At 41.1% G+C, this 20,371-nt stretch overlaps 3 protein-coding genes and 1 long non-coding RNA gene across 11 annotated transcripts in view; 1 reads left to right on the top strand and 3 right to left on the bottom strand.

Annotated features, from left to right (window-relative positions):
- The window catches only part of SLC66A2 (solute carrier family 66 member 2), a 64,761-nt gene extending 57,825 nt beyond the window's left edge, over window positions 1-6,936 (bottom strand). For 2 of the 4 annotated variants that reach the window (XM_081205830.1, XM_081205832.1), the window contains exons 1-2: window positions 3,021-3,303; window positions 723-1,061 (exon numbers count right to left, since the gene is read on the bottom strand). In XM_081205830.1, the coding sequence (XP_081061956.1) occupies window positions 723-952 (230 nt within the window). In that variant the 5' untranslated portion in view covers window positions 953-1,061; window positions 3,021-3,303. Of the gene's footprint in view, window positions 1-722; window positions 1,062-3,020; window positions 3,312-6,605 lie in introns of those variants that run through there. The other 2 variants (XM_081205831.1, XM_081205833.1) reach the window with 2 other exon arrangements.
- Window positions 6,937-7,067: 131 nt separating this feature from the next.
- Window positions 7,068-14,224, top strand: HSBP1L1 (heat shock factor binding protein 1 like 1). Of its 3 annotated transcripts, XM_081205853.1 has the most exons (4): window positions 7,068-7,314; window positions 9,893-9,971; window positions 10,537-10,628; window positions 11,665-11,810. In XM_081205853.1, exons 1-4 carry the CDS (start codon window positions 7,270-7,272, stop codon window positions 11,668-11,670), a joined length of 222 nt encoding a protein of 73 aa, XP_081061979.1. In that variant the 5' UTR covers window positions 7,068-7,269; the 3' UTR covers window positions 11,671-11,810. The 3 variants fall into 3 exon arrangements, 1 of the variants encoding a protein (XP_081061979.1); XR_014010957.1 differs by lacking the exons at window positions 10,537-10,628; window positions 11,665-11,810 and adding an exon at window positions 9,404-9,461 and having other exon boundaries at window positions 7,076-7,314; window positions 9,893-10,028; XR_014010956.1 differs by lacking the exons at window positions 7,068-7,314; window positions 9,893-9,971 and adding an exon at window positions 12,125-14,224 and having other exon boundaries at window positions 10,498-10,628; window positions 11,665-11,792.
- Window positions 9,805-10,629, bottom strand: LOC308593465. Its single transcript, XR_014010958.1, has 2 exons — window positions 10,524-10,629; window positions 9,805-9,949 (listed from the first exon to the last, which is right to left on the bottom strand). It is a non-coding gene; the product is annotated as an uncharacterized lncRNA (long non-coding RNA).
- On the bottom strand, window positions 13,948-20,331 carry TXNL4A (thioredoxin like 4A). 3 transcript variants are annotated; one of them, XM_081205844.1, is made up of 4 exons: window positions 20,219-20,331; window positions 18,951-19,123; window positions 14,673-14,776; window positions 13,948-14,304 (listed from the first exon to the last, which is right to left on the bottom strand). In XM_081205844.1, exons 2-4 carry the CDS (start codon window positions 19,101-19,103, stop codon window positions 14,133-14,135), a joined length of 429 nt encoding a protein of 142 aa, XP_081061970.1. In that variant the 5' UTR covers window positions 19,104-19,123; window positions 20,219-20,331; the 3' UTR covers window positions 13,948-14,132. The 3 variants fall into 3 exon arrangements, with proteins under 3 accessions (XP_081061970.1, XP_081061971.1, XP_081061972.1); XM_081205845.1 differs by lacking the exon at window positions 20,219-20,331 and adding an exon at window positions 19,864-20,209; XM_081205846.1 differs by lacking the exons at window positions 18,951-19,123; window positions 20,219-20,331 and adding an exon at window positions 16,709-16,785.
- Between the last annotated feature and the right edge of the window lie 40 nt (window positions 20,332-20,371).

Here is a 20,371-nt window from a genome sequence, read left to right as displayed (position 1 = left end):
CTGTAATCTAAACCACACTTAGAGTAAATAGGAGTAAGCCCTATTTAATTCATAGGACTCACTCTAATAAGACATAGTTGGGCTTTTAGCTTTAGCCATGCCTACAGTAAATCCACTGAAATCAGTAAGCATGATTAAGTCTGGATCTAACCCTATGTGTTTGCAGCCAAATGGATAACAAAACAAAAAGAGGGTATACCTGGGCAACAAAGCATGCTGTGACTCACATGGATAGCAAGAAATCTGTGAAACTATTTTTAACTCAATATTCTGTTTATTTTATTCTCCCATTTTAAGTTTTTCTTAAAAATATTGTGTGTGTGTGTGTGTGTGTGTGTGTGTGAAATTAAAGTTTTCAGATTCGGAATCAAAATAGACTTTTCCATAATATTTTACTCTCTCTGCTGTTGTATTACTGATAGCCAATGTGTTGCAGCTCAGAGTGGATTGGGATTGGGACCTAGAATCAAATCTAGGATGAATCCTTCTTCTACTTCAGTTTTGTATGACCAATGTAGAATTTATGAATGATAATTCACAAAGCTGTTCACAATCAACCACCGAGTAAAGGAATTGTGATTTTCAAGCAGATTTTATGTTCCTTCTATGAAGATTTTTTTTGTGATGTCCAAAAGGCACTTAATCTCACAGCACCTCTCACATCAACATGCAGAAACTCAAGAATAGAGAAAACATTCAAAGTGGTATAAGAGTCAACTTACCAGAAGAGTATCCTTAAAATGTTTGCAACTAATAACATTAAACACACGTAGGTTGAAAAGCCCTCTGCATTCTGTGTCCTTTTAATATCTCGGTATTGTGGGATGTATGGCACCACACCTCCAAACACCATGGCTGCAGATGCACCCCAGGATATCAGCTGCTGAATCGGAGCCACTAGCCACTCCCAGCCATCCGCCTCCATGATGGGCAATATGAAGTCCCTTAACATCAGGGCAGCTGCTGCAAAGGGATCCCCCTTTTACTTCTTCCTCAGGCTTTGTTGGCTTTTATTCATATCTAAGCAATCTGTCATTCCATGTGTCCTTCTTTAGGCAGCCCTAACAAACAAGCAAACAAAAAAAATCAAAGATAAAATCTCAAACTTGTACTTGTGTAGAAAATGATCTCCTGTTACAGCAAGTTGGGCAAATCACAAAGCACCACAGAAAGTCACTCTTCTTGAATCCAGTCTCAACCAGTGCCTTTTCTACCATGTTCAACAATGGATTGGTTGAGTGCCAAGACTGTGGAAGTCTAGCATCCCTAGAAATAAAATCCTCTCAGAAAGAACGTATATAAAGATGCACACACAGTCACTATAGGCTTTTCAGAAAATAAAGACCACTCATTCATTATGGTACTGGTTTCAACACATTAGTCTCTCTCAAAATGTAGCAAAGTAATGTACCTAGTTATGGGGTCTTCAGGTTACTCCACAACAATACAGCAGGCAAGATGACTGTGCAAGTTACTTGGCATACTCCATTATTATTTACAGGAATAACACGTAGCCACTTTCAGGGGCTAGGATAACCGTTTAAGATAACTACAGTGGTACCTTGGGTTAAGAACTTAATTCATTCTGGAGGTCCGTTCTTAACCTGAAACTGTTCTTAACCTGAGGTACTTTAGCTAATGGGGCCTCCCGCTGCCGCCACTGCGCAATTTCTGTTCTCATCCTGAAGCAAAGTTCTTAACCCGAGGTACTATTTATGGGTTAGCGGAGTCTGTAACCTGAAGCGTCTGTAACCCGAGGTACCACTGTACTGCAGAAACCATACTCAAAGCAGAGAGTTCTTCAATGAGTTGCTTCTCTCTGACTAAGAATGACTGTGCCTTCAAGTTCCATCTCTTTTGGCATTACCAAAGACACATCTGCACATGTTTTCCCCACCCCAACTGAAGATAACATGACACAACCTATGTGGAAAGCATCTTTTGAATGGCTCAATACATTTTCAGGTTGTGAGAGAATGCTTGTCAGGTCATTTCACTGGATTTTTGCCATAAATTATGTGACCTGCACCATTGAACCAAGAGTAAAATCAGCTCAATTGGAACAAATCTCACCAGGAATAGATAGTTATGTGATTCAGACCAACATCTACATGACAACATAGGGATGAAGGAGCACATGAATGAGGTTTAGAGATGACACCTAATTAAATGTGTGTGAGAGAAGAGGGTATTTCTGTTAGAAGACAACACTTGCCAGCTGCACTTTTATAACTAGTTGAATTTTTTATTTTAAATCAATTAATATCTGCTGCCCAATCAACTGGGAGCACTTTCTGAAAAGTCACATGGAATCAATTATCTAACCAATTAATCAGTGAAATATATCTCTTTGAAATCTGATTACCCCACTAACTGCTTGTATGGTGTAAAGACCATAGAGAAAGGAAAGGGAATTGATGACGCTAACAAAAAACCCAAAAAGAGATAGAGAAGAGAGAATCCCAAGATGTTATAGTAAAAAGAGAAACCAGATGAAGGAAATGAAAGACATGTCAAGTGCTACCGAGTATGGCTTGACTAAAGTGCACAGGAATGGCTGGGGCAGCTCTTCTACATTCTAGTTTTGAGGAAACTTTGCAGACTTCCCATAAACGCATCCTACTGAGCCTACATGATCAACTGTGAACTGCTGGGAAATTAAATGACCGAGACTCCCGCACAGCTGAGCCATCTCAGCCTCCAGAGGACAGGCAGGGTTTGGGGGAATTGGCCGCAGCCTTCACAGGAAGAGCCTTATAACAGTTCGGGAAAGGAAGGGGAACTTTTTGGAGAGAGACATAATTCGCTTATCCCGAAGTGACTGATGCCTGCCTTTTGAATGGCAGCCTCCTGCTCTAGCACAAAGCAACCGTTCCACCCTCGACTTCCCTCATACTCATCCTAGCAACTCTCCCAAACACTCCCCGCCCCCGCCTCAAAAAGCAAAAAGGAGCTCTGCGCGAGCTCCCCAACAGCCAGAAAGTGCTCTGGGACGTGACCTCTCGCAGCCTCCATCTCACCTCGCCCTATCAGGAACAGTTACGCCGCCGAGGGCCCCTCGCACCAAAACCCGCGCATCTCCTCCTCTTCCTGCGGGTGCCTGAGGGAGCTGCGCCGCCGGCGACCGACCTTCCTCCTTCCCCCTGCCCCGCGCCCCTCTTCCGGCCCCCGGCCCGCGACGCCTCCCCAGATGCAGCAGCTCGCGCCTTCGCCGTGCAGCTTCTTTTTTGCCGCTGCTCTTTCTGAGCGGTTGGCGACAATAAGCAGGAGCGCTCGGCAGCGAGGGAATCGGCCCTGCCTATGTGACGTCACGACAGCCAGCAGCGCCTCCGTCAATGGAAGGAACCGCCCCGCACCCGGCCCCGCGCCTCCGGGGTCCTAGCGCGAGACGCGTCCGTGACGATTTGGAGAAGCGGGCAAGAGGAAGCGACGTCCCAGTTTATTTGTCTTTTTAAGAACGGGTACTTTTTTTTTGCGCCAGTCTCTCTGCCATGCGAGTACTGGAGTGTGCTTGGTGGGATTGCTTTCCCCAAGATATGGGGAGAGGAAAAAAGTGTTTTTTCGCAGAGCAGCATCAAGGAAGGTGTTTCTAAAAGGCTTTTCAAATGACGCCATCCTCGCCAAAGCAACAGCAGAGAACTTGCTATTTTTAACTATTGGTAAAAAGTAATTGCTGGTCCGTTCCCCCAATCAATTATCAATTTTTTTATGCACTGTATGTAAATTCTTGCCTCGAACAGGACTTGTGATGACCTTTGAAGCAGTGAACCGATGGATAATTGACTTCCGTTATTAGTAGTAGTATTTATTCCCTTTTTTATATTCAAGGTTGCTTTTAACCAAAGCAGAATTCAGAGTTATAAATGCCAAAACGTCAATAAAACCAGCTCTCTAAAACAGGGCTGGGGATTGGGGAACTAGTGGTCCCCCAGGTGTTGCTCTAAGTCCTTGTAGGAAATGTAAAGCTCTGGAGTGCTACTGATATTCCTCAGAGATTACTTCACAGTTACTGTTTTGTGTGCATGTATACTCTATTCTCACATGGTTGCTGGAATGGTCATATCTAAAAAGGAGGTTCCAGCTCCCAAAGAAAATTCAGGCTACAGTACAATCCCAAGAAGAACACAGTTCAATGGGATAACAACCTTTATGTTAATAGTAGTGATATGGCTGTACAGAGACACCCCTCCAAAAACCTCTGCTACTGTGGGGGCTCCTGAAGCACTTAGTAAAAGTATGGATGGCTAGGAAGCAACTGGTGGTGGAAGTTCTGCTAATGATAGTCAGTGTAAGACCACAAAACTGGAGTGTTGCAGATAGTGGAGCAGGACCAGCCATGGATCAGCTGAATCCTAAACTGCTCCATTTAAAGATTGGAGGCTTGAGACAAGCTCCTCTGCTACATCAGCCTTGAGCTGGGGCAGCAAAACATAAAATCATTGAATTGTAGAGTTGGAACAGACCATGCAACTCAGTAAATATATTTAAGAAATATGTTACTGATATATTGATAGCAAAGTAATACCAGACACCTGAAAATGATCTAGAATGTGCCTTGTATTTTATTTTAAAGTGATCTGTAATATTTCATGCATCTCAGTTATAAGCTAAATTACTGTCAAGGGGTCAGAGAAACCTTTGTTCCATAAATAGCTTTTCTATGTCAGCTTAAGTAACAGCATATACTTCACAGTTGCTAGAGGTCACACATCTCATGTGGCAGTCATCATGCATCTTGTTCTAGCACACACTTGATCATATCACAGCCTGACTATAATGAATCCCATGCAGTTCTTCTTAAGGCTATGATGGAAGCTAGCTTCAACCAGTCACACAAAACAGTCTACCTCCCTTTATTTTCTTTTATCAAACCGTGCATGAACAAGGAAACAATGTCCTGCTGGAACTGATTATCTGCAGGAGAGGAAGGCAGGAGATGAACCCCCATCGTTCAGCCCAGACACTGAGATCCAGCACCGAGGGCCTTCTGGCGGTTCCCTCATTGTGAGAAGTGAGGTTACAGGGAACCAGGCAGAGGGCCTTCTCAATAGTGGCACCCGCCCTGTGGAACACCCTCCCATCAGATATCAAGGAAATAAGCAGCTATCCTATTTTTAAAAGACACCTGAGGGCAGCCTTGTTTGGGGAAGTTTTTAATATTTAATGTTGTATTGTTTTTAACACTTGATTGGGAGCTGCCCAGAGTGGCTGAGGAAACTCAGCCAGATGGGCGGGGTATAAATAATAAATTATTATTATTATTATGAAGAAATTAACCTTTGGCAATGCAGCAGCCTAACAAGCAGGCTTCTTCCCTCAATTTCTTTTCTTTTCTTTTTTACTAAGATATCCCACCCTCTTCATTATCAAATGGCACACATCCAGCATTTCCCATCAAGCCTAATTTAACCACAAGTATTCCTGCCAGCCTTTCACCTACAATTATTTTTGCAGATTGATACAATCTGTAGAGCTGGAGGAAGCACACGGTGGCCTCTGACACTAGCCAAGGGGCCAAAGGCTTTTGGAAAGCTGCAGTCCCTGCCCCACCAGGAAGAAACTGTGGGAAGAGAAATACCATTCCATCTTCAATCACATTCCCATCTCACCTATCCTTCCATTACTATTGGATGCCATCTTCAGTTCTCACATCTCAATTGCCAATCCTCAACTTTCCCCCTTATCTTTTGTCACGTTTAACCAACATGGACAGGGGACTTTATAATTATACTGCCCAGCATACTCCTGACCAAAATAAAACACAAATCATATTGAGAACAAAATGGCAGTATTTGATCTGCGGCTCAGCAACGTATGGGACTCCCTAGCTGACCTATGGTGTTCTGTGTGGCACTGGACAAGTAATTTTTCCTCCCCACAGTTGCCATTTATGACATGGAAACATTTACAGTTCATAATGAAACTAGAAATGCAGTTGAGATTAATATGATAAAGTTTAAACAACACATATGCATGTAACCATCAATAATAAGCTTTGTAATAATAATCTTTGTCTTTTTTGTAAATACGGATATATTCAGTCAGGTATCCGTTTATCCAGTTTTTTTGGATGACTCCCAGAAAGCTCAAAGAAAAGCAGTCACAATCTACAGTACTAGTATAACTTGTTCTGCCAGTTTCTCACACATATTTTCTCAGCAAATGCAAGCCATCTGTGTACTCAAGAGTGAGCAGGAACATTTGAGAGTATGTTTCAACCTTAATTATGGTTGCCAGACACTCCTTCTTTAAAGAATTCCTCATTGACAACACGGAGATATGTGGCCTGGGTTTCCTTCCAAATATTATGGTCAGGATCTCAAGAACTGTGAAACCAGTTCTGCCAGTCCAGCAGGGCTTTTGACTTGTTTTCTCTAGCACCATAGTCTCCTTTCCCTGCCAGATGACAGCTAGCTATTGAAACTGAGGGGCGCCATTGAGGCTCCCAGCCTGTGTGTGTGTGTGTGTGTGTGTGCGCGCGCGCAAATGGGTGCCAACTGGGTCTTTGACCAGGGTGAAATAAAGCCTTGTTTCGCCTGGGATATGCGTGGTGGACATCTACAGTGGGACATACACTTAAATAATGATGAAATGACCATACTTACCAGGATTATGTCTCCTCTCCTTTGTTTTCTTGATGTTATGCACTTTCTTATTAATTAAAAAGTATTTTCTTTTTTTATAGAAAAGTTCTCTCTTCTTGTTGTTTTTACTATATTTGATGGGGGAGGGGTTTATGTTCAGAGCCACATGAGAGAGGGAATATAGTATATATTCCTGTATATATACTATATACAGTGATTTTTTTCTGGGGGGACGCATACCCCTAAACATTGTGTGAATCTAAGTTTGGCCTCATTGAGGGGCAGTATTTCAATATGAGCAGAAAAATGAGAGTACCCCTAAACATTTTTAAAGAGAAAAAACAACACTGCATGAATACATCCCTCAACTTGTACTATTCACTGAAACATCCAAGCTGTGCCTTGAACAAGTTGGCAGTTGGCGGGGAGCTAAGCGCGGCCTTCCATCAACGGCTGCCGCCTGGCGACAAAGCACGCGGGCGGGTCGCTACGGGGGCGGATGCGGGCAGGCTCAACGGCCACCACTACCCCGTCGCCGCGCAGGCGCGGGGCTGAAGGCGCGCGCCGCCGGCTCCCGCTTCTCCCACTGTCCTGCCAACCAGCGGCCGTTTGAGGAGGTGAAGAGCGGGAAGGCGAGGGACGAGGCGGCGGCGGCGCCACCACAGCGAGGGAGGAGGAGGACAGGATGGCGGACAACGACCCTCAGAGCGCCAGGGAGCTCTCTCAGTTCGTGAGTGCTGGACGCTGCCTCGCACTTGGCGGCGCCTCTCGGGGCTGCGTGGGTTTTAGCCCAAAGGCTGCGCCTCCCTCACGAAATGTGTCGCTGCGTGGAGTGAGGGGACGGGTCTCGTGGCTGTTTTGGCAATAAATAGGGCGTGGGAAATGGGGCACTAACTTCTAGCGGGTCAGGGAGAAATCCAGCCGTCGAAGATTTCGCCAACTTGGAGCCGCAGGGAAGGCGGTCCATATGGGGGGGGGGTGTTCTTGCCTCTCAGAAAAAAGTAGCTGAAGGCAGAAAGGGCAGAAATACGGAAATAGAAGGGACGACGACGACACGGTTATTCCTCTTAACTGAAGGTGTCACGTCCTATGATGCCACTCTGGTAGTTAATACCACTTTCAACTTTGCCTTTACTCCAGGAAATGAGACTATATACTTTTAATTCGTATCACAGTCCTAACCAGGAGATAATAAACGTGAAGTATTCAGATAAGTGCAGGAGTCTTAAAACGATTCTTTCATTTTAGTAATTAATCCTTGCCCGTTTCATTTTCGTACTTCACAAGCGTGTCATATAGGTTGTGCCACACAAAGAAATCTTAGCTGATTAATAATGAGTTTTAGTCAAATCGGTTCCAGTCTGTCTGCCCAAATCAGCATACAAGACAAAGCGGCTTTAAAGGGAGAAACAGTTTGTTCTCATCTTAGACTTAGCTGATGTACACATGAGCTGCAGAGGCAATGAGGACTTGTATTGCATTTCAAAAAACTATTAACAGTGCAATAATCTTATCACTGCAGCTTTTTAGTTGATGAGACTGCTATATTAATCAACAAAAGGTTGCTGTACTAAAAGCCACCAACCGGAAATTCATATTTGTTATAAGTAACAAAAGCCACAAGGGGAAGTGTTCCTACTTGAATTCTATATATCTTAATCACAATTGGTAGAGTAAATGTAACTTTTAAAGTACCTTATATACAATACAATCATCCTCTCTCAGCTGGATATGGGCCTGTTTTCTATTTTTAGGATGCTGACAGGTACAGAGATACTAACTTTACAATACACGGTTGTTGCACACTCTGCTTACAAGAGTCTCATTTCCCAATAGCATGTTACATAATGGATTCATGCTTGAGCTTCTTTGTTCTTTTATAATCACACATTGATAATTATAGCTTCCATGTCAAATATAAATTCTTGGTGTGCCAAGCACTTATGCAATCATTTCTGCCCCCACCCCTGAGCATATTAGTAGCATTCACACGTAAACAGAAATGTTACAGAGAAAAAATATGTTGTTGAAACAGATTGGCAGAGCCATCTCATCATGATGGGTGGGCAGATTTAATGGTGGAAGAAGCACTGTATCTGAGTCCCACTGGGCTTTCATTCAGTTTTCTTTCCCAACAATTTCAGTGTTCCTGTTTTTTGTTTCATTTGGTTTTCAGTTTTGCTCCTATTGAGTACCATGGGACAAATTCTTCTAATTTGGAGGGTCTATCCAGGAAATGGGAGACTTTGGATCCACTGCCTCATTCAATCTGCCCTTCCCCAGATAATGAGCCATCTCCTTGCATCAGAGCACTGGTGCTGCAGAGCTGAAACCTCTGTGGCCACAGCAAAGAGTTCTCAAAGAATGAAATTCTCTCTCCACATTCATAGTGAGGCATCTACAATATCCTTTGCCCTTGAGAAAACTTCTCAGTGACTATAGGACTATGCTCTTCCATTCATAATCTTACTTTTCCTCTGGGTCCCTCTATCCTTACTGTATCCAGACCTCTACTGCACTGTTGTTTTAAACCACAATTTTCCTTGGTCCCTGAGCCATGGGCATAGCCAGGATTTATTTTAGGGGGGCAGACATTATGTTGGGGGGCAGAACCGAGTTATCTGCAATGCAATTGGTCAGTTAAGTATTTTTATTTATTTACTTGATTTAGGGGGGCAGCTGCTCCCCCTGGCTACACCCATGGGTCCCTCCATTCCTACTTTACTCAGATATCTGTACTTGTTTAAAACACCCACTTTTTTCTTTCAGGATTCTTTCCTTCTCACTGTACTCAACATTTTCCCTCTTCCATTCCTCAGCTGACTCATGTGAGAGAGATAAAGGATGTGGAGCCCTAAAATATTCCATTGTATGAAGGTACTTTACGCAAACCTCTGCCAATGTTCAAAATTGCTGTTCTCCTTTGTTTCTTCCATTCCTGCTTTATTCAGTCGCCTGTTGTTTTGAGCCACTACTTTATCCCTGTCAGTATCTCTCCCTTCTCACTCCCATGCCATGGCCACTGGTGTTATATAATCTGCCTTTTCTTTTGCTCCACTGCCCTGACTTCATGCAAATTCAGGATTGTGATGAAGCCCATTGCACGTAGGAAGACATTCTTCTTTCTTCTGAGTATACATGCACTTTACAATACCTTCCTTTAGTCAGCCTTAATATGTAGCTAGCATTTCCTATCCCAGTGTACAAAATCCAAGCTGACTATTTTTATGCCATTTTATTACAGCAAATTGATGGACTCATTTTCCAACAGCATAAACACGTTTTGCTAACAGTATCTTTTTTTCCAGGCAGAAAATCTACTACAACAGTTACAGGAAAACTTTCAAGCACTGACGGACAAATTACTTCTAAGAAATATCCTTTTCAGTTTATTTTCTAAAACTAATCACAAATTCTGCCGATTGATCACACTTTTGAAGCCATTTATGTAACCTGCTTGATTTATAATTACCATTTTTTTTTTCAAAATAACTGCTTATGATTCTAAAAGTTGGATAAAAATACATTCAAATATATTGTAATAATTGCTAAAAAGAAATTGTACTAATTGCCTGGAACAGTAATCAGTGATGGGAATCCACTAAATCTTATGCAAATACATAAGGGAGCCCAGTAGCTCTCATTTATTACTTCAGTCCACCAAGGGCCATTAAAGGGCCATAGAGAAGCTATACCAGTCATTTATACTGACCAATGCCAAAACAAAAATCTTATGCCTACACAGAAGTAAGTTCCATTGAATTCACCAAGCATGCATATAGGATTGCAGCCTGTTTTCTCAGTCAAAACCACTCTTGACTGGCATGTCCTTCAGTTTCATGTCACTTTGAGCATTAGACAATACCTGGTGAAAGGGCAATCTGTCTTTCCACTGCTTGATTACTAATGACAAAGAAAACAACCACAATGCTCTTTAACCTTTTATTACCAGATGAAATGGGCGAGCGCATAGATGATTTAGAGAAGCATGTTACTGGACTAATGGCACAAGCTGGGATAGAAAACACCAGTGAAGAACTAACGGTAAGATTCTGGCTTTGTAAAATAATGTGGTATTGATAGTCATCTGTCCGGGAGTATAATATTTTTGAAACACCAGTTCAGACGAAAACACTCTCAGTGTTCTTTTTGTTTGGGCTTCAGTAATACATTACATTACATTGATTGATTGATTGATTGATTGATTGATTGATTGATTGACTGACTGATTGGTTGAAGATTAATAGCCACCCTTCAATGATAGATTTATTGATAAAATCCTTTTCAAAACAAAACCTTTTTCTTTCTTAAAAAGACCAGCAAATAGCTCAACAGAGAAGGCTAAATCAATGATTCATTAAAAAAAAATTAAGTCATGAATACATTTTTTACAAACAAAATTTAAAGTACCTGAGCAAACTAGTACATTTTATTTAGCTCGTACATGTCAAAAATCATGAGTGTAGGACTGCGCTTCACAGAGAAGGCTCTTCCATGTCATTACCAAATTAGCATCTCCTAACAATGGAAAGTGAGGGAAATCCCCCTCTGCTAATATTAAAGCATGGACAGGCTAATAGAGGTAGAAGTTAACTCAAGCCAATGAGAGAAGAAGTTATTTTAAGAGTGTATTCAACAACTGAGTACTCAAAAGTGCTTGGATGTGGAAAAGAAGGTATGAATGTATAGTAGTTTAATTACAATGCAAATGTAGGTGAGTTTCTGCAAGACAGATAACACTCAACTGAGTGTAGGGAAGACATGCAGTTACAGATAGTTCAGGGAAACTAAAATTAAGTAGATGCAGCATGTTGCAGAAGAATGGCATAGCAGATGCCTGTTTAGTATAGCTAAATATTCTGTCATAAGAATATTCTGACATTATATTGTTCTAGTACAAAAAAAATTCACCAGAAAAATGTGTCTACTCAATTCAATGGCATTCTTTTCATTATAAATTAGAAGAATATGTAAATGTGTAATGTGATAATGAAAGTCTATTTAGAGGCCAAATTCAGGCCTGATGGTTTCATTTTCCTAATTTTAACTCAAGCCTTGTGCTAATATTAATTTTGTGCAGCACTGAAGAGGGAGACATGAAAACGACAAAAAACCTATGCTTGGAACTGAATAACTGTATGGCTATAGCGGAAGAAAAATCAAGCAGAACATGTAAAGTCACTTGCATTCATTATTTCTCTAATGAAGGTATCATTTGCTTTTAAACACTTTCGCATGAGTCAAAGTCATTATTCATCCTTGAGCTCGGTGGACTACTTAAGTTTACCTGTGTGTCTAACATTGGAATCACCCCAACGAACACTGAAACCTAGTTTACTGTAACAGTGAAGACCATGGTGATTCATATTTTTATCAGCATAATATAAACAACCACAGATTATGTTCATGTAAGTTTCCATTGTATTTTTGCCCACGGGTTCTTATCTTTCCCTAGGGTTGTCCGGTGTGCCAGTTTTGTTGCTCAACAACTTTGGGCAAAACTAAATAAAGCTCAACAACCCTACTTTTCCTCTTGGTAGATCATACAGGGATAAATGTTATGAGCACCAGATGAGAAGAGACCATACTAAGACTAACACAACTGGGGAAAAGTTCAGATGTTTGCATTCTCCTATGTTCCCTCCCCCCACCTCATTGGCTGACTAGTACCTGTATGAGTTGCATGTTTTGAACTCTGACCACTGCATGCCACTGGAGCACAGACCAGCCAGAACTAAATTGATTTTAATTCTCAGGATAAATTCAAGATATTAGGTGTCTTAATTATGTAAGAACCGTAACCCAGAAGCACACAAGCCCATGTCAACTTGTAACACCATTAATTATGTGAATTACACAAATAAACCTAGGAACCAGTGGCAGGTTTATAGATACACACAGAATTAGGGCCCCCTGAGGCTGAGCAGCCTCAAAATTATTAATATAATTTTTTAACTGAGAGGATACTTTTGAAACAAATAAGGAATTGCCACTGCTGAATTATAGTGCTTTAGTTTTGTTTCTACAAATTATTTGTGTGTAGAGGCCAAACAAAATATTTCTTTTTGAAGGAAATTCCTATATATCTCCTTTCAGTAAAAACTGTAATAAGTAAAGGTAATGGACTCCTGGACAGTTAAGTCCAGTCAAACTTGACTATGGGGTGTGGCGCTCATCTCGCTTCAGGCCGAGGGAGCCGGTGTTTGTCCAGACAGCTTTCTGGGTCATGTGGCCAGTATGACTAAACCACCTCTGGTGCAACAGAACACTGACGGAAGCCAGAGTGCATGAAAATGTCGTTTAGTTTCCCGTCACAGCGGTACCTATTTATTTCCACTGGTATGCTTTCGAGCTGCTAGTTTGGCAAAGCTGGGACAGATCAACGGGAGCTCACCCCATCGCACAGATTCGAACTGCTGACTTCATAATAATCAAGCCGAAGAGGCTCAGTGGTTTAGACCACAGCACCACCCGCGTCCCTTTACCTTTTTAAAAACATAGCATAATTATGCTAAGAGGGGAGGAAATAAAAGGGAGGAAAGTTGCCTTTTTTCTTCAAAGACATCCTGGGACATGTATTTCTTTTTGGCCAGCAATGGATACTGTCTGCCTTCCAACTTTCTTGAAAAATCTATACTGGAACTGCTTTAGGCTCTGAAAGTGGAACACATAAAACACTGACTGAATTCCCTTATTACAATGATTACTTAATATTACAGTGATTTGTATCAGTTGGTGCTATGCATGTTTTCTGGTATCCATGAACTTTAGATTCCCAGATTCTAAAGGTGAGCCTTAAACAATTGCTTGAATCCAAAATTCCTGCTCTGTAAGGCACTTTCTACTTGCTCACACAAGAGGGATCATTCCAATCCCTCCTATCTACAGACCTTCACATCCCATGTCCACCCAACCCAGCCATCTGGTGATAGGAGAACAGTATTTGGATCCAAGCCAATCACAAAAATGTGCCTTGTGGGACTTATACAGTGGTACCTTGGTTCTCGAACTTAATCTGTTCTGGGAGTCTATTTGACTGCCAAAATAGTTCAAAAACCAAGGCGTGGCTTCCGATTAACTGCAGGAGCTTCCTGCACTCAATCGGAAGCCGTGTTGGACGTTCAGCTTCCAAAAAATGTTCACAAACCGGAACACTTCTGGGTTTGCGGCGTTCGGGAGCCAAGCCCTTCAAGTACCAAGGTACCACTGTACTGTATTTTTGTATTTTTTTATTCTGATGAAATATGGTTTATGTTGTCTAGAGGCATTTGTTATGTTTCAACTGGACATAGCTCAATCCATTCCTATAAAAAATAATAGTTTTATAAAAATAATATTCTGAAAAATGTAAGATTCAAAACACTATGTGTAAAAGACATACTTTATTTCTAAAATCAAGCAAGTTTTTTTGCATAAAAAATAAGATAACATATTTACATAAATTCAAAAATATATTCACAATGGAGACGAAAGCAAGAAAGAACACTTTATACAAAGTTTGAGTTCACGAAGCTCCAGAAGTAGACTTGTAGTAAAATGATCAAATGATCAATATCTGTATTTGGTTGAGTAGTCCTTGGGTGATACAACAAGACCTCTACCTTTACGTGCTCCTCTATAAACTGTTTCTATGATGTCAATCATCTCTTGTTTGTCCTCCATTGCCCAGTTAATTTTGTTGTTGTTACCAGTGCCTAAATCAATCATTATGTGCTTGTTTCTTTAAGAAAGGAAAGAAAAATGGGGAAGGATATTATTAATATATTATAGTTACATAGTATTTCATGTAGCCCCCATGTTCTGCAATATATACTCCTCCCTATTTCCATCTACATTTGGGCAGGATGGAGTGATTTACTTTAATGTATATTTCCTTTATACTAAGACTAGATTAGATTAATGGGGTTGTATCCAGTGCTGTACCAGTGGTATTCAACAGATATTTGTAGGATTACAGACATCAATAAAGTTACTCTATTCTGCAGCTTATTTAGTTGCACTACATGACACAAATAAACAGATTCAGTCAAAAATTAGAGAAAGCCTGGAAAACACTTATCAGCTTAAAATATACAAGTTATAGTATACCTGAAGAAAAACATGACCGTACAGGGATCGTACAGTTCATACATCTTGTTGAAGTCTGGCACTTCGGTGATATCCACAAGATAAATAACAGCAAAATTTTTCACCTATGGGAGAGGAATGTGTGTTTAGAACATACTACGTTCTAAAACATTAATTGTAAGCAAAATAGCTTCACAATACAGTGTTACCTCGGGTTACAGACGCTTCAGGTTACGCGATTTCGGGTTGCACACCGTGCCGGACCCAGAAGTACTGGAACAGGTTACTTCTGGGTTTTGGCAGTCGCTCATGCGAAGCGCTAAATCGCACTTTGTGCATGTGCAGAAGCACCAAATCACAACCCACGCGTGCGCAGACGTGGCGCTGCGGGTTGCGAACATGCCTCCCGCACGGATCATGTTTGCAACCCAAGGTTCCACTGTATTGAAGTTTACAGAGAAACATGCTCACTGGGATTTGCTTCCCAAAGGATACAAGTCTTTCCCATTTTGTTTCAAAACGAAAGACACACATAACAAGAACTGAAACACAGAATACGGTTTTATATTTTAGATATGTTCAGGTCCGATCCATTTGCACTATGCCCAGTAGCAGCCAGAATTCAACGTTTGTTTTTCTGCAAGCTTTAGGAAATCTCAAGTTGTTCAGTATTAATTTGCACATAATCTTCATTAGTTTACAGCTCCCACCCAATGCAGTAGGTCATACTGATACTGTGGCAGTGATGATTGAAACAGCTTAATTTTAAAAAATACACTGTTCTGCAATTGCCAATGAGTTTAACACTTCAGACATATTTTACTAACATATAAGAGATTTGGGAAGGAAGAAAAACAAGAAGGTCAGGGTTGCCAGTGTGGTGTCTGTGGGCCACAGTGTACCCACCAGTATCTCCTATAAGACCCACAAAAAGTCTCAGTAAATATCCCTTCAAAAATTCACAATACAAGAAACTTTGCTGTTTCTGCTCAGTTCCTGTTTACCTCTCCTATATTAGACACACACCTGTAAACACATCCATATTTCATTGGATGCCAGGACTGGATACAAAAAGGTTCAAAAAGGGGTGAGGGGCTGTCAGCTCTGCAGGAAAAGGGTGACATAACTGGGCTCCTGAGCCTCACGGGGGGCCACAGAAAGAATGTAGTTGGTAAAGGGAGCCGTGGACCCAAAAAGGTTGACAACCTTTGCAACACACTAATATACACATAAACCTGTAAGAACCTATGCATAAGTATTTTTAATACAGTGGAATATATGTTTCTTAAGGCACTTATAACCCTACTGCAAGACTTAGAGAATTCTGAAAATTTAAAAATATTTGACCCTTGTGTTAGTATTAAAACCCTAAAACATGATGCCAAACCCTCAATGCTCAAAGACCAGGAAATAAAAAGTCTCATTATGCCAAGGAGTTCATTTTTGATTTTGAATGCTAGAGACAGAGAGACCCCATTCCGCTTACAAACAGTAATTTCCAAAATGGTTTTACAATCAATCCATCTCCCAGGGACTATGGGAATTGTAGCTTTGTAAGGGAATAGGGGTCTAGCAGCTCTCAGCTCCTTTGACAAACTAGTTCTAAGGGTCCTTTGGGGGAATCTATGACTGTTTAAAATGGTATGACACCGCTTTAAATGTTTAGTGATGATGGGGTTAGATATGCAGCTCATAAGAACAGAAGTAGACAAATATTCTTAAAAGCCTTTTTCTTTAGCGGCACATATTGGCAAACTTTTTGTTTTGCTGGACCTGACAGGAAGTCACTGTTGTCCAAAACACGTATGTTAATTTTTACACCCCAGAACTGCATGGTTATATTGGAAATTATGCATAGTGTATCAGAGAAGGAGCATAAACAGTGGAAGAACAAGCTGCACTTACTGGAAATTCTAAGATAGTGACCAGCATGGAAACTGGAAACTTCAGTGCTCACTGTCAACTAAATTTTCTCCCAGTGCAGAATATAACTGTAGCATAACAATAGGTTTGCATGATGGTTCTAGTGTAAATATGCAGTACAACTGATTACTCACTCTTTGTACAGCAGTGATATCCGAACAGGACTTGTAAGCAAGAAGATGAGGAAGGATCACCCTCTTTAATCTGCTATTTCTGCAGAGGGAGATGTTCAAATACAAAGTTACATTGTTCTTTTCCCCCCACGTAAAATTTAAGTGCCAATATGCTTGCCAAGTTACTAGTTTTTCAACTACAGTGGACGCTTGGGTTGCAAACGTGATCCGTGCGGGAAGCACATTTGCAACCCGCAGCAGCGTGTCTGCGCACGCGTGGGTTTCAATTCAGCACTTCTGTGCATGCGCAAAGCGTGATTTAGCACTTCTGCGCATGCGCGACTGCCGAAACCTGGAAGTAACCCGTTCCAGTACTTCCGGGTTTCAGTGGTCCACAAACTGAAAAAAATGCAACCTGAAGTGTCTGTAACCCGAGGTAGGACTATATTACTATCTATAAAAGTATTCCAAAGAATATTATGTCCTTTTCCTTGATATTTCCTTGACAATGTTTCTCCCGCCTATTAATATTTCTAGCTATATCTTCCTTTAAAATGTCAAAATACTAAATAGTTATGTCTCAATTTTGGTACATGAACTTACTATATTTGCCCTGAAGTTTAAAGTCAATTTGTCTTTTATTGCTCAGAAGCAGTAATACAAGCAATTGGATTGCCTTTAGGGTTGTTTTCATAACAGTTTGAATTCTATGCTGTTATTAATAGCATAAGTATGAATTTTATTATTTTAGTTTTCACAAAAACTTCTGCAATGCAATTTTATATAAGGTTAGATCCAAAGGCGCCCTTCATGTGACAGAAAGAGTCCTATTTTATTTCAGCCCCCATAACTTCTGCAACTACCTTTAGCATATTTGCTGCTTTAAAATATATGCCAAACCTCCCTCATCTACCACCTATCCAAGTACCAGTAAATTCTTTACAATGGTATAGAACACTGTTTTTCAAACTATGTTCCAATAATGCAGAGGTTCCTGGAAGCTTTAAGGCATTCTTAATATCAGCACCCAAACTGTGGAATGCCCTTCTTTCCCAGATCCAACTGGTGCTGAAACTGATAGATTTTCAGCAACAGTTAAAAACATGCCTATTCGCCCAGGTTTTTTGCTAAACTGGTATACAGTTGTGTAGCCTGCTCTCAGTGACTTATCAATCTGTTGTAAGTGATTAAGAATTTTTAGCATTTTATTTGTTTTATGAAAATGATTTCATTGTGAGTGGTGTATTTATTTTGTATATTGTAAAACATTCTGGGATCATTTTTAATGATAAACAGGTTAGATGAATATTAAGATCAGCATTAGGTCTACCCTAAACTATGGCTTGCAAATGCCTATCAATCTTCCTCTCTGATAAAAAGCTAGGGTTCCATTCTAGGATATAATTTCAATTAACATGATGCAATAATCAGATCTGAAAGGCTTATCCAGGCCTTTACATGAGGTAGTTATACCCCTAGAACTTTCTTCAATAACGCAGGAGTGTTGCAGCAGATAGGTAAAGAGCAAGCATCCTCAACCTCGGCTCTCCAGATGTTTTTGGCCTACAACTCCCATGATCCCTAGCTAGCAGGACCAGGGGTCAGGGATGATGGGAATTGTAGTCTCAAAACATCTAAAGGGCTGAGGTTGAGGAAGCCTGGTAAAGTTTTTCAGTAGAAAAGCTGATTTGGAAACAATTACTCTACAGTAAGAAACAGTTAACAAACAAAATTAAAGGACCACAACTGCATAAAACAATCAAACGAATGGCAATATAACATTGAAGAAATACAAGAACTTTGCCTTGTTCTGCCTCCTTTTGTGATTCTAATTCAATTTCATTCATTGCAACCACAAAGATTATAAGTTTAGGAAAGTCAGTAACTTTTGTATTCTGGCAAGAACCAATATAATTCATTATTATAGCATAATATGAACTTTCCTTTGCTCCCCTCCCTTGTACCGCTCCCACAAAATTGTGCTCCAGGGGGTTGGAAGACCCTCAGGCAGGTTTCAGGAGTGCTACAGAGGGCAGAGAGGAAGTCTCGTGATACAAGAGGAAGCCTACTCACATGACTCTGGATGTGTGCGACCTTTACTGAAAAAAATATTTTACATAAAAACCATGCATTTCAGTTGTTCCTTCTCAGATAAAAATGTAAACAAAATAATTGGCATGTTTTCTCATAAGCTTATGTTATTGGTTTAATATATAAATATGGATTAAATGGATATAATACAATATTAATAAAAATGAAATACCTTCTCAGCAATACTATATAAAACTTCGTCCATTTTCATACATGTTGGATCCCAGTCATGCCCAAAACGAATGACCACCACACGGTCTTCTTCTGAAAGAATGGCCTGGTCTACTTGCCAGCCATTGTGTAAATGTGGAAGCATATACGACATTTTCAAAATATGTGTAAGACCTGTGGGAGAAAACAACAAGACAATAATTTACAGTTCAGGTTCAGGTTACAGAAAAAGGTTTGATTCAAGACAAAGCAATTTGTTAGATTTTGACTGGTAAACTCATGAAGTGAATTCTTGTGTAAGGCAAGCAAATTGTTATATAATTAGTTTACCCCGTTATTGCAGCCAAGGTTAAGCTACCACAGCAGACTGCATAGTCAATGGTGCAACATAATTAGGGATGTGTTGATGGGGGGGGGTCAATTCTTCTGGTCCATGACAGTTGGTAATAAGTTCAGATTGTTCTCCAAAAGGAAGGAACAGAAGAACTTACAAGTGACTTTGGGGTCTGGCTGGGATCAGCCAAGAGAAAACAAGGGCACGATTAAAGGTTAATGCTAAGTTCTAAATCAGGCATGTCCAACAGGCCAAATGCAATCTACTGGTTGATCACGGAGTGTTCCTGGTCAATCTTTGGACCCCTAGCGATCTTTATTTTTTTTTTTTAAGGGTAGATCACTGCCAGTTGTTGTTTTTTTAATACTGTGAGTAGATCACAGTCTCTTGGGAGTTGGACGTGCCTGCTTTAAATGACCTGGAACCAAAAAGATAGACAGGACCATATGCTACACCCCAAATATCAATATCATTTTTAAGACGCCCTTAAATTGAAGGCTAAACCTTCAGTTACCCTAGGATAAGGGCATTTTCGTGTTTTGTGCCCTGGATCAGGCCTTTTGAAACCATTTTATCTTACATCCTCTTAGTCAAGTCCTCTTCCCTCATGTTCCAGCTGCTCTCCTGTCTGTTCAGGTTTTGTTATATATACAATGATTGTTCTGACACTTCCAAGAGCCGTTCTGCACGTTTTCAAGCCGCAGAGCAACATATAAACGCGGCCAAATAGGGTAGCGTCGTCTTGACCAGGGCTATGGCACGGGCTGTGAGATAAGAGTGGGGTAAGGAAAGCCGAGGCCGGTTTAAGGTTCCGTGGGATTCTGCAAACCCCAAGGGATGGGGAGCTTGCGGCCCTCCTAACGCTGCTGAACTCCTCCGTCTCTCGACCGTTCACCCGCCCGCGGACTCCAGCCCGCCAGATAACAGCCACTCACCGAACGCAAAGGAATAACGGCTGCAACGGCTCCCCACAGGCGCCTCGAAGGACACGTGCGCGCTCGCGACGACCGGCAGCCGCCGACCTTAGAGGCCGGGCGGGGTGGGGTGGGGAGGCGGGTAAGCGCCGCCTAATGCAGCGCTACGCTTAG

This window comes from Podarcis bocagei, assembly GCF_964188305.1.
Source record: "Podarcis bocagei genome assembly, chromosome: 8".
NCBI lineage: Eukaryota > Metazoa > Chordata > Lepidosauria > Squamata > Lacertidae > Podarcis > Podarcis bocagei.
This window is presented reverse-complemented; position numbering and strand designations above follow the sequence as displayed.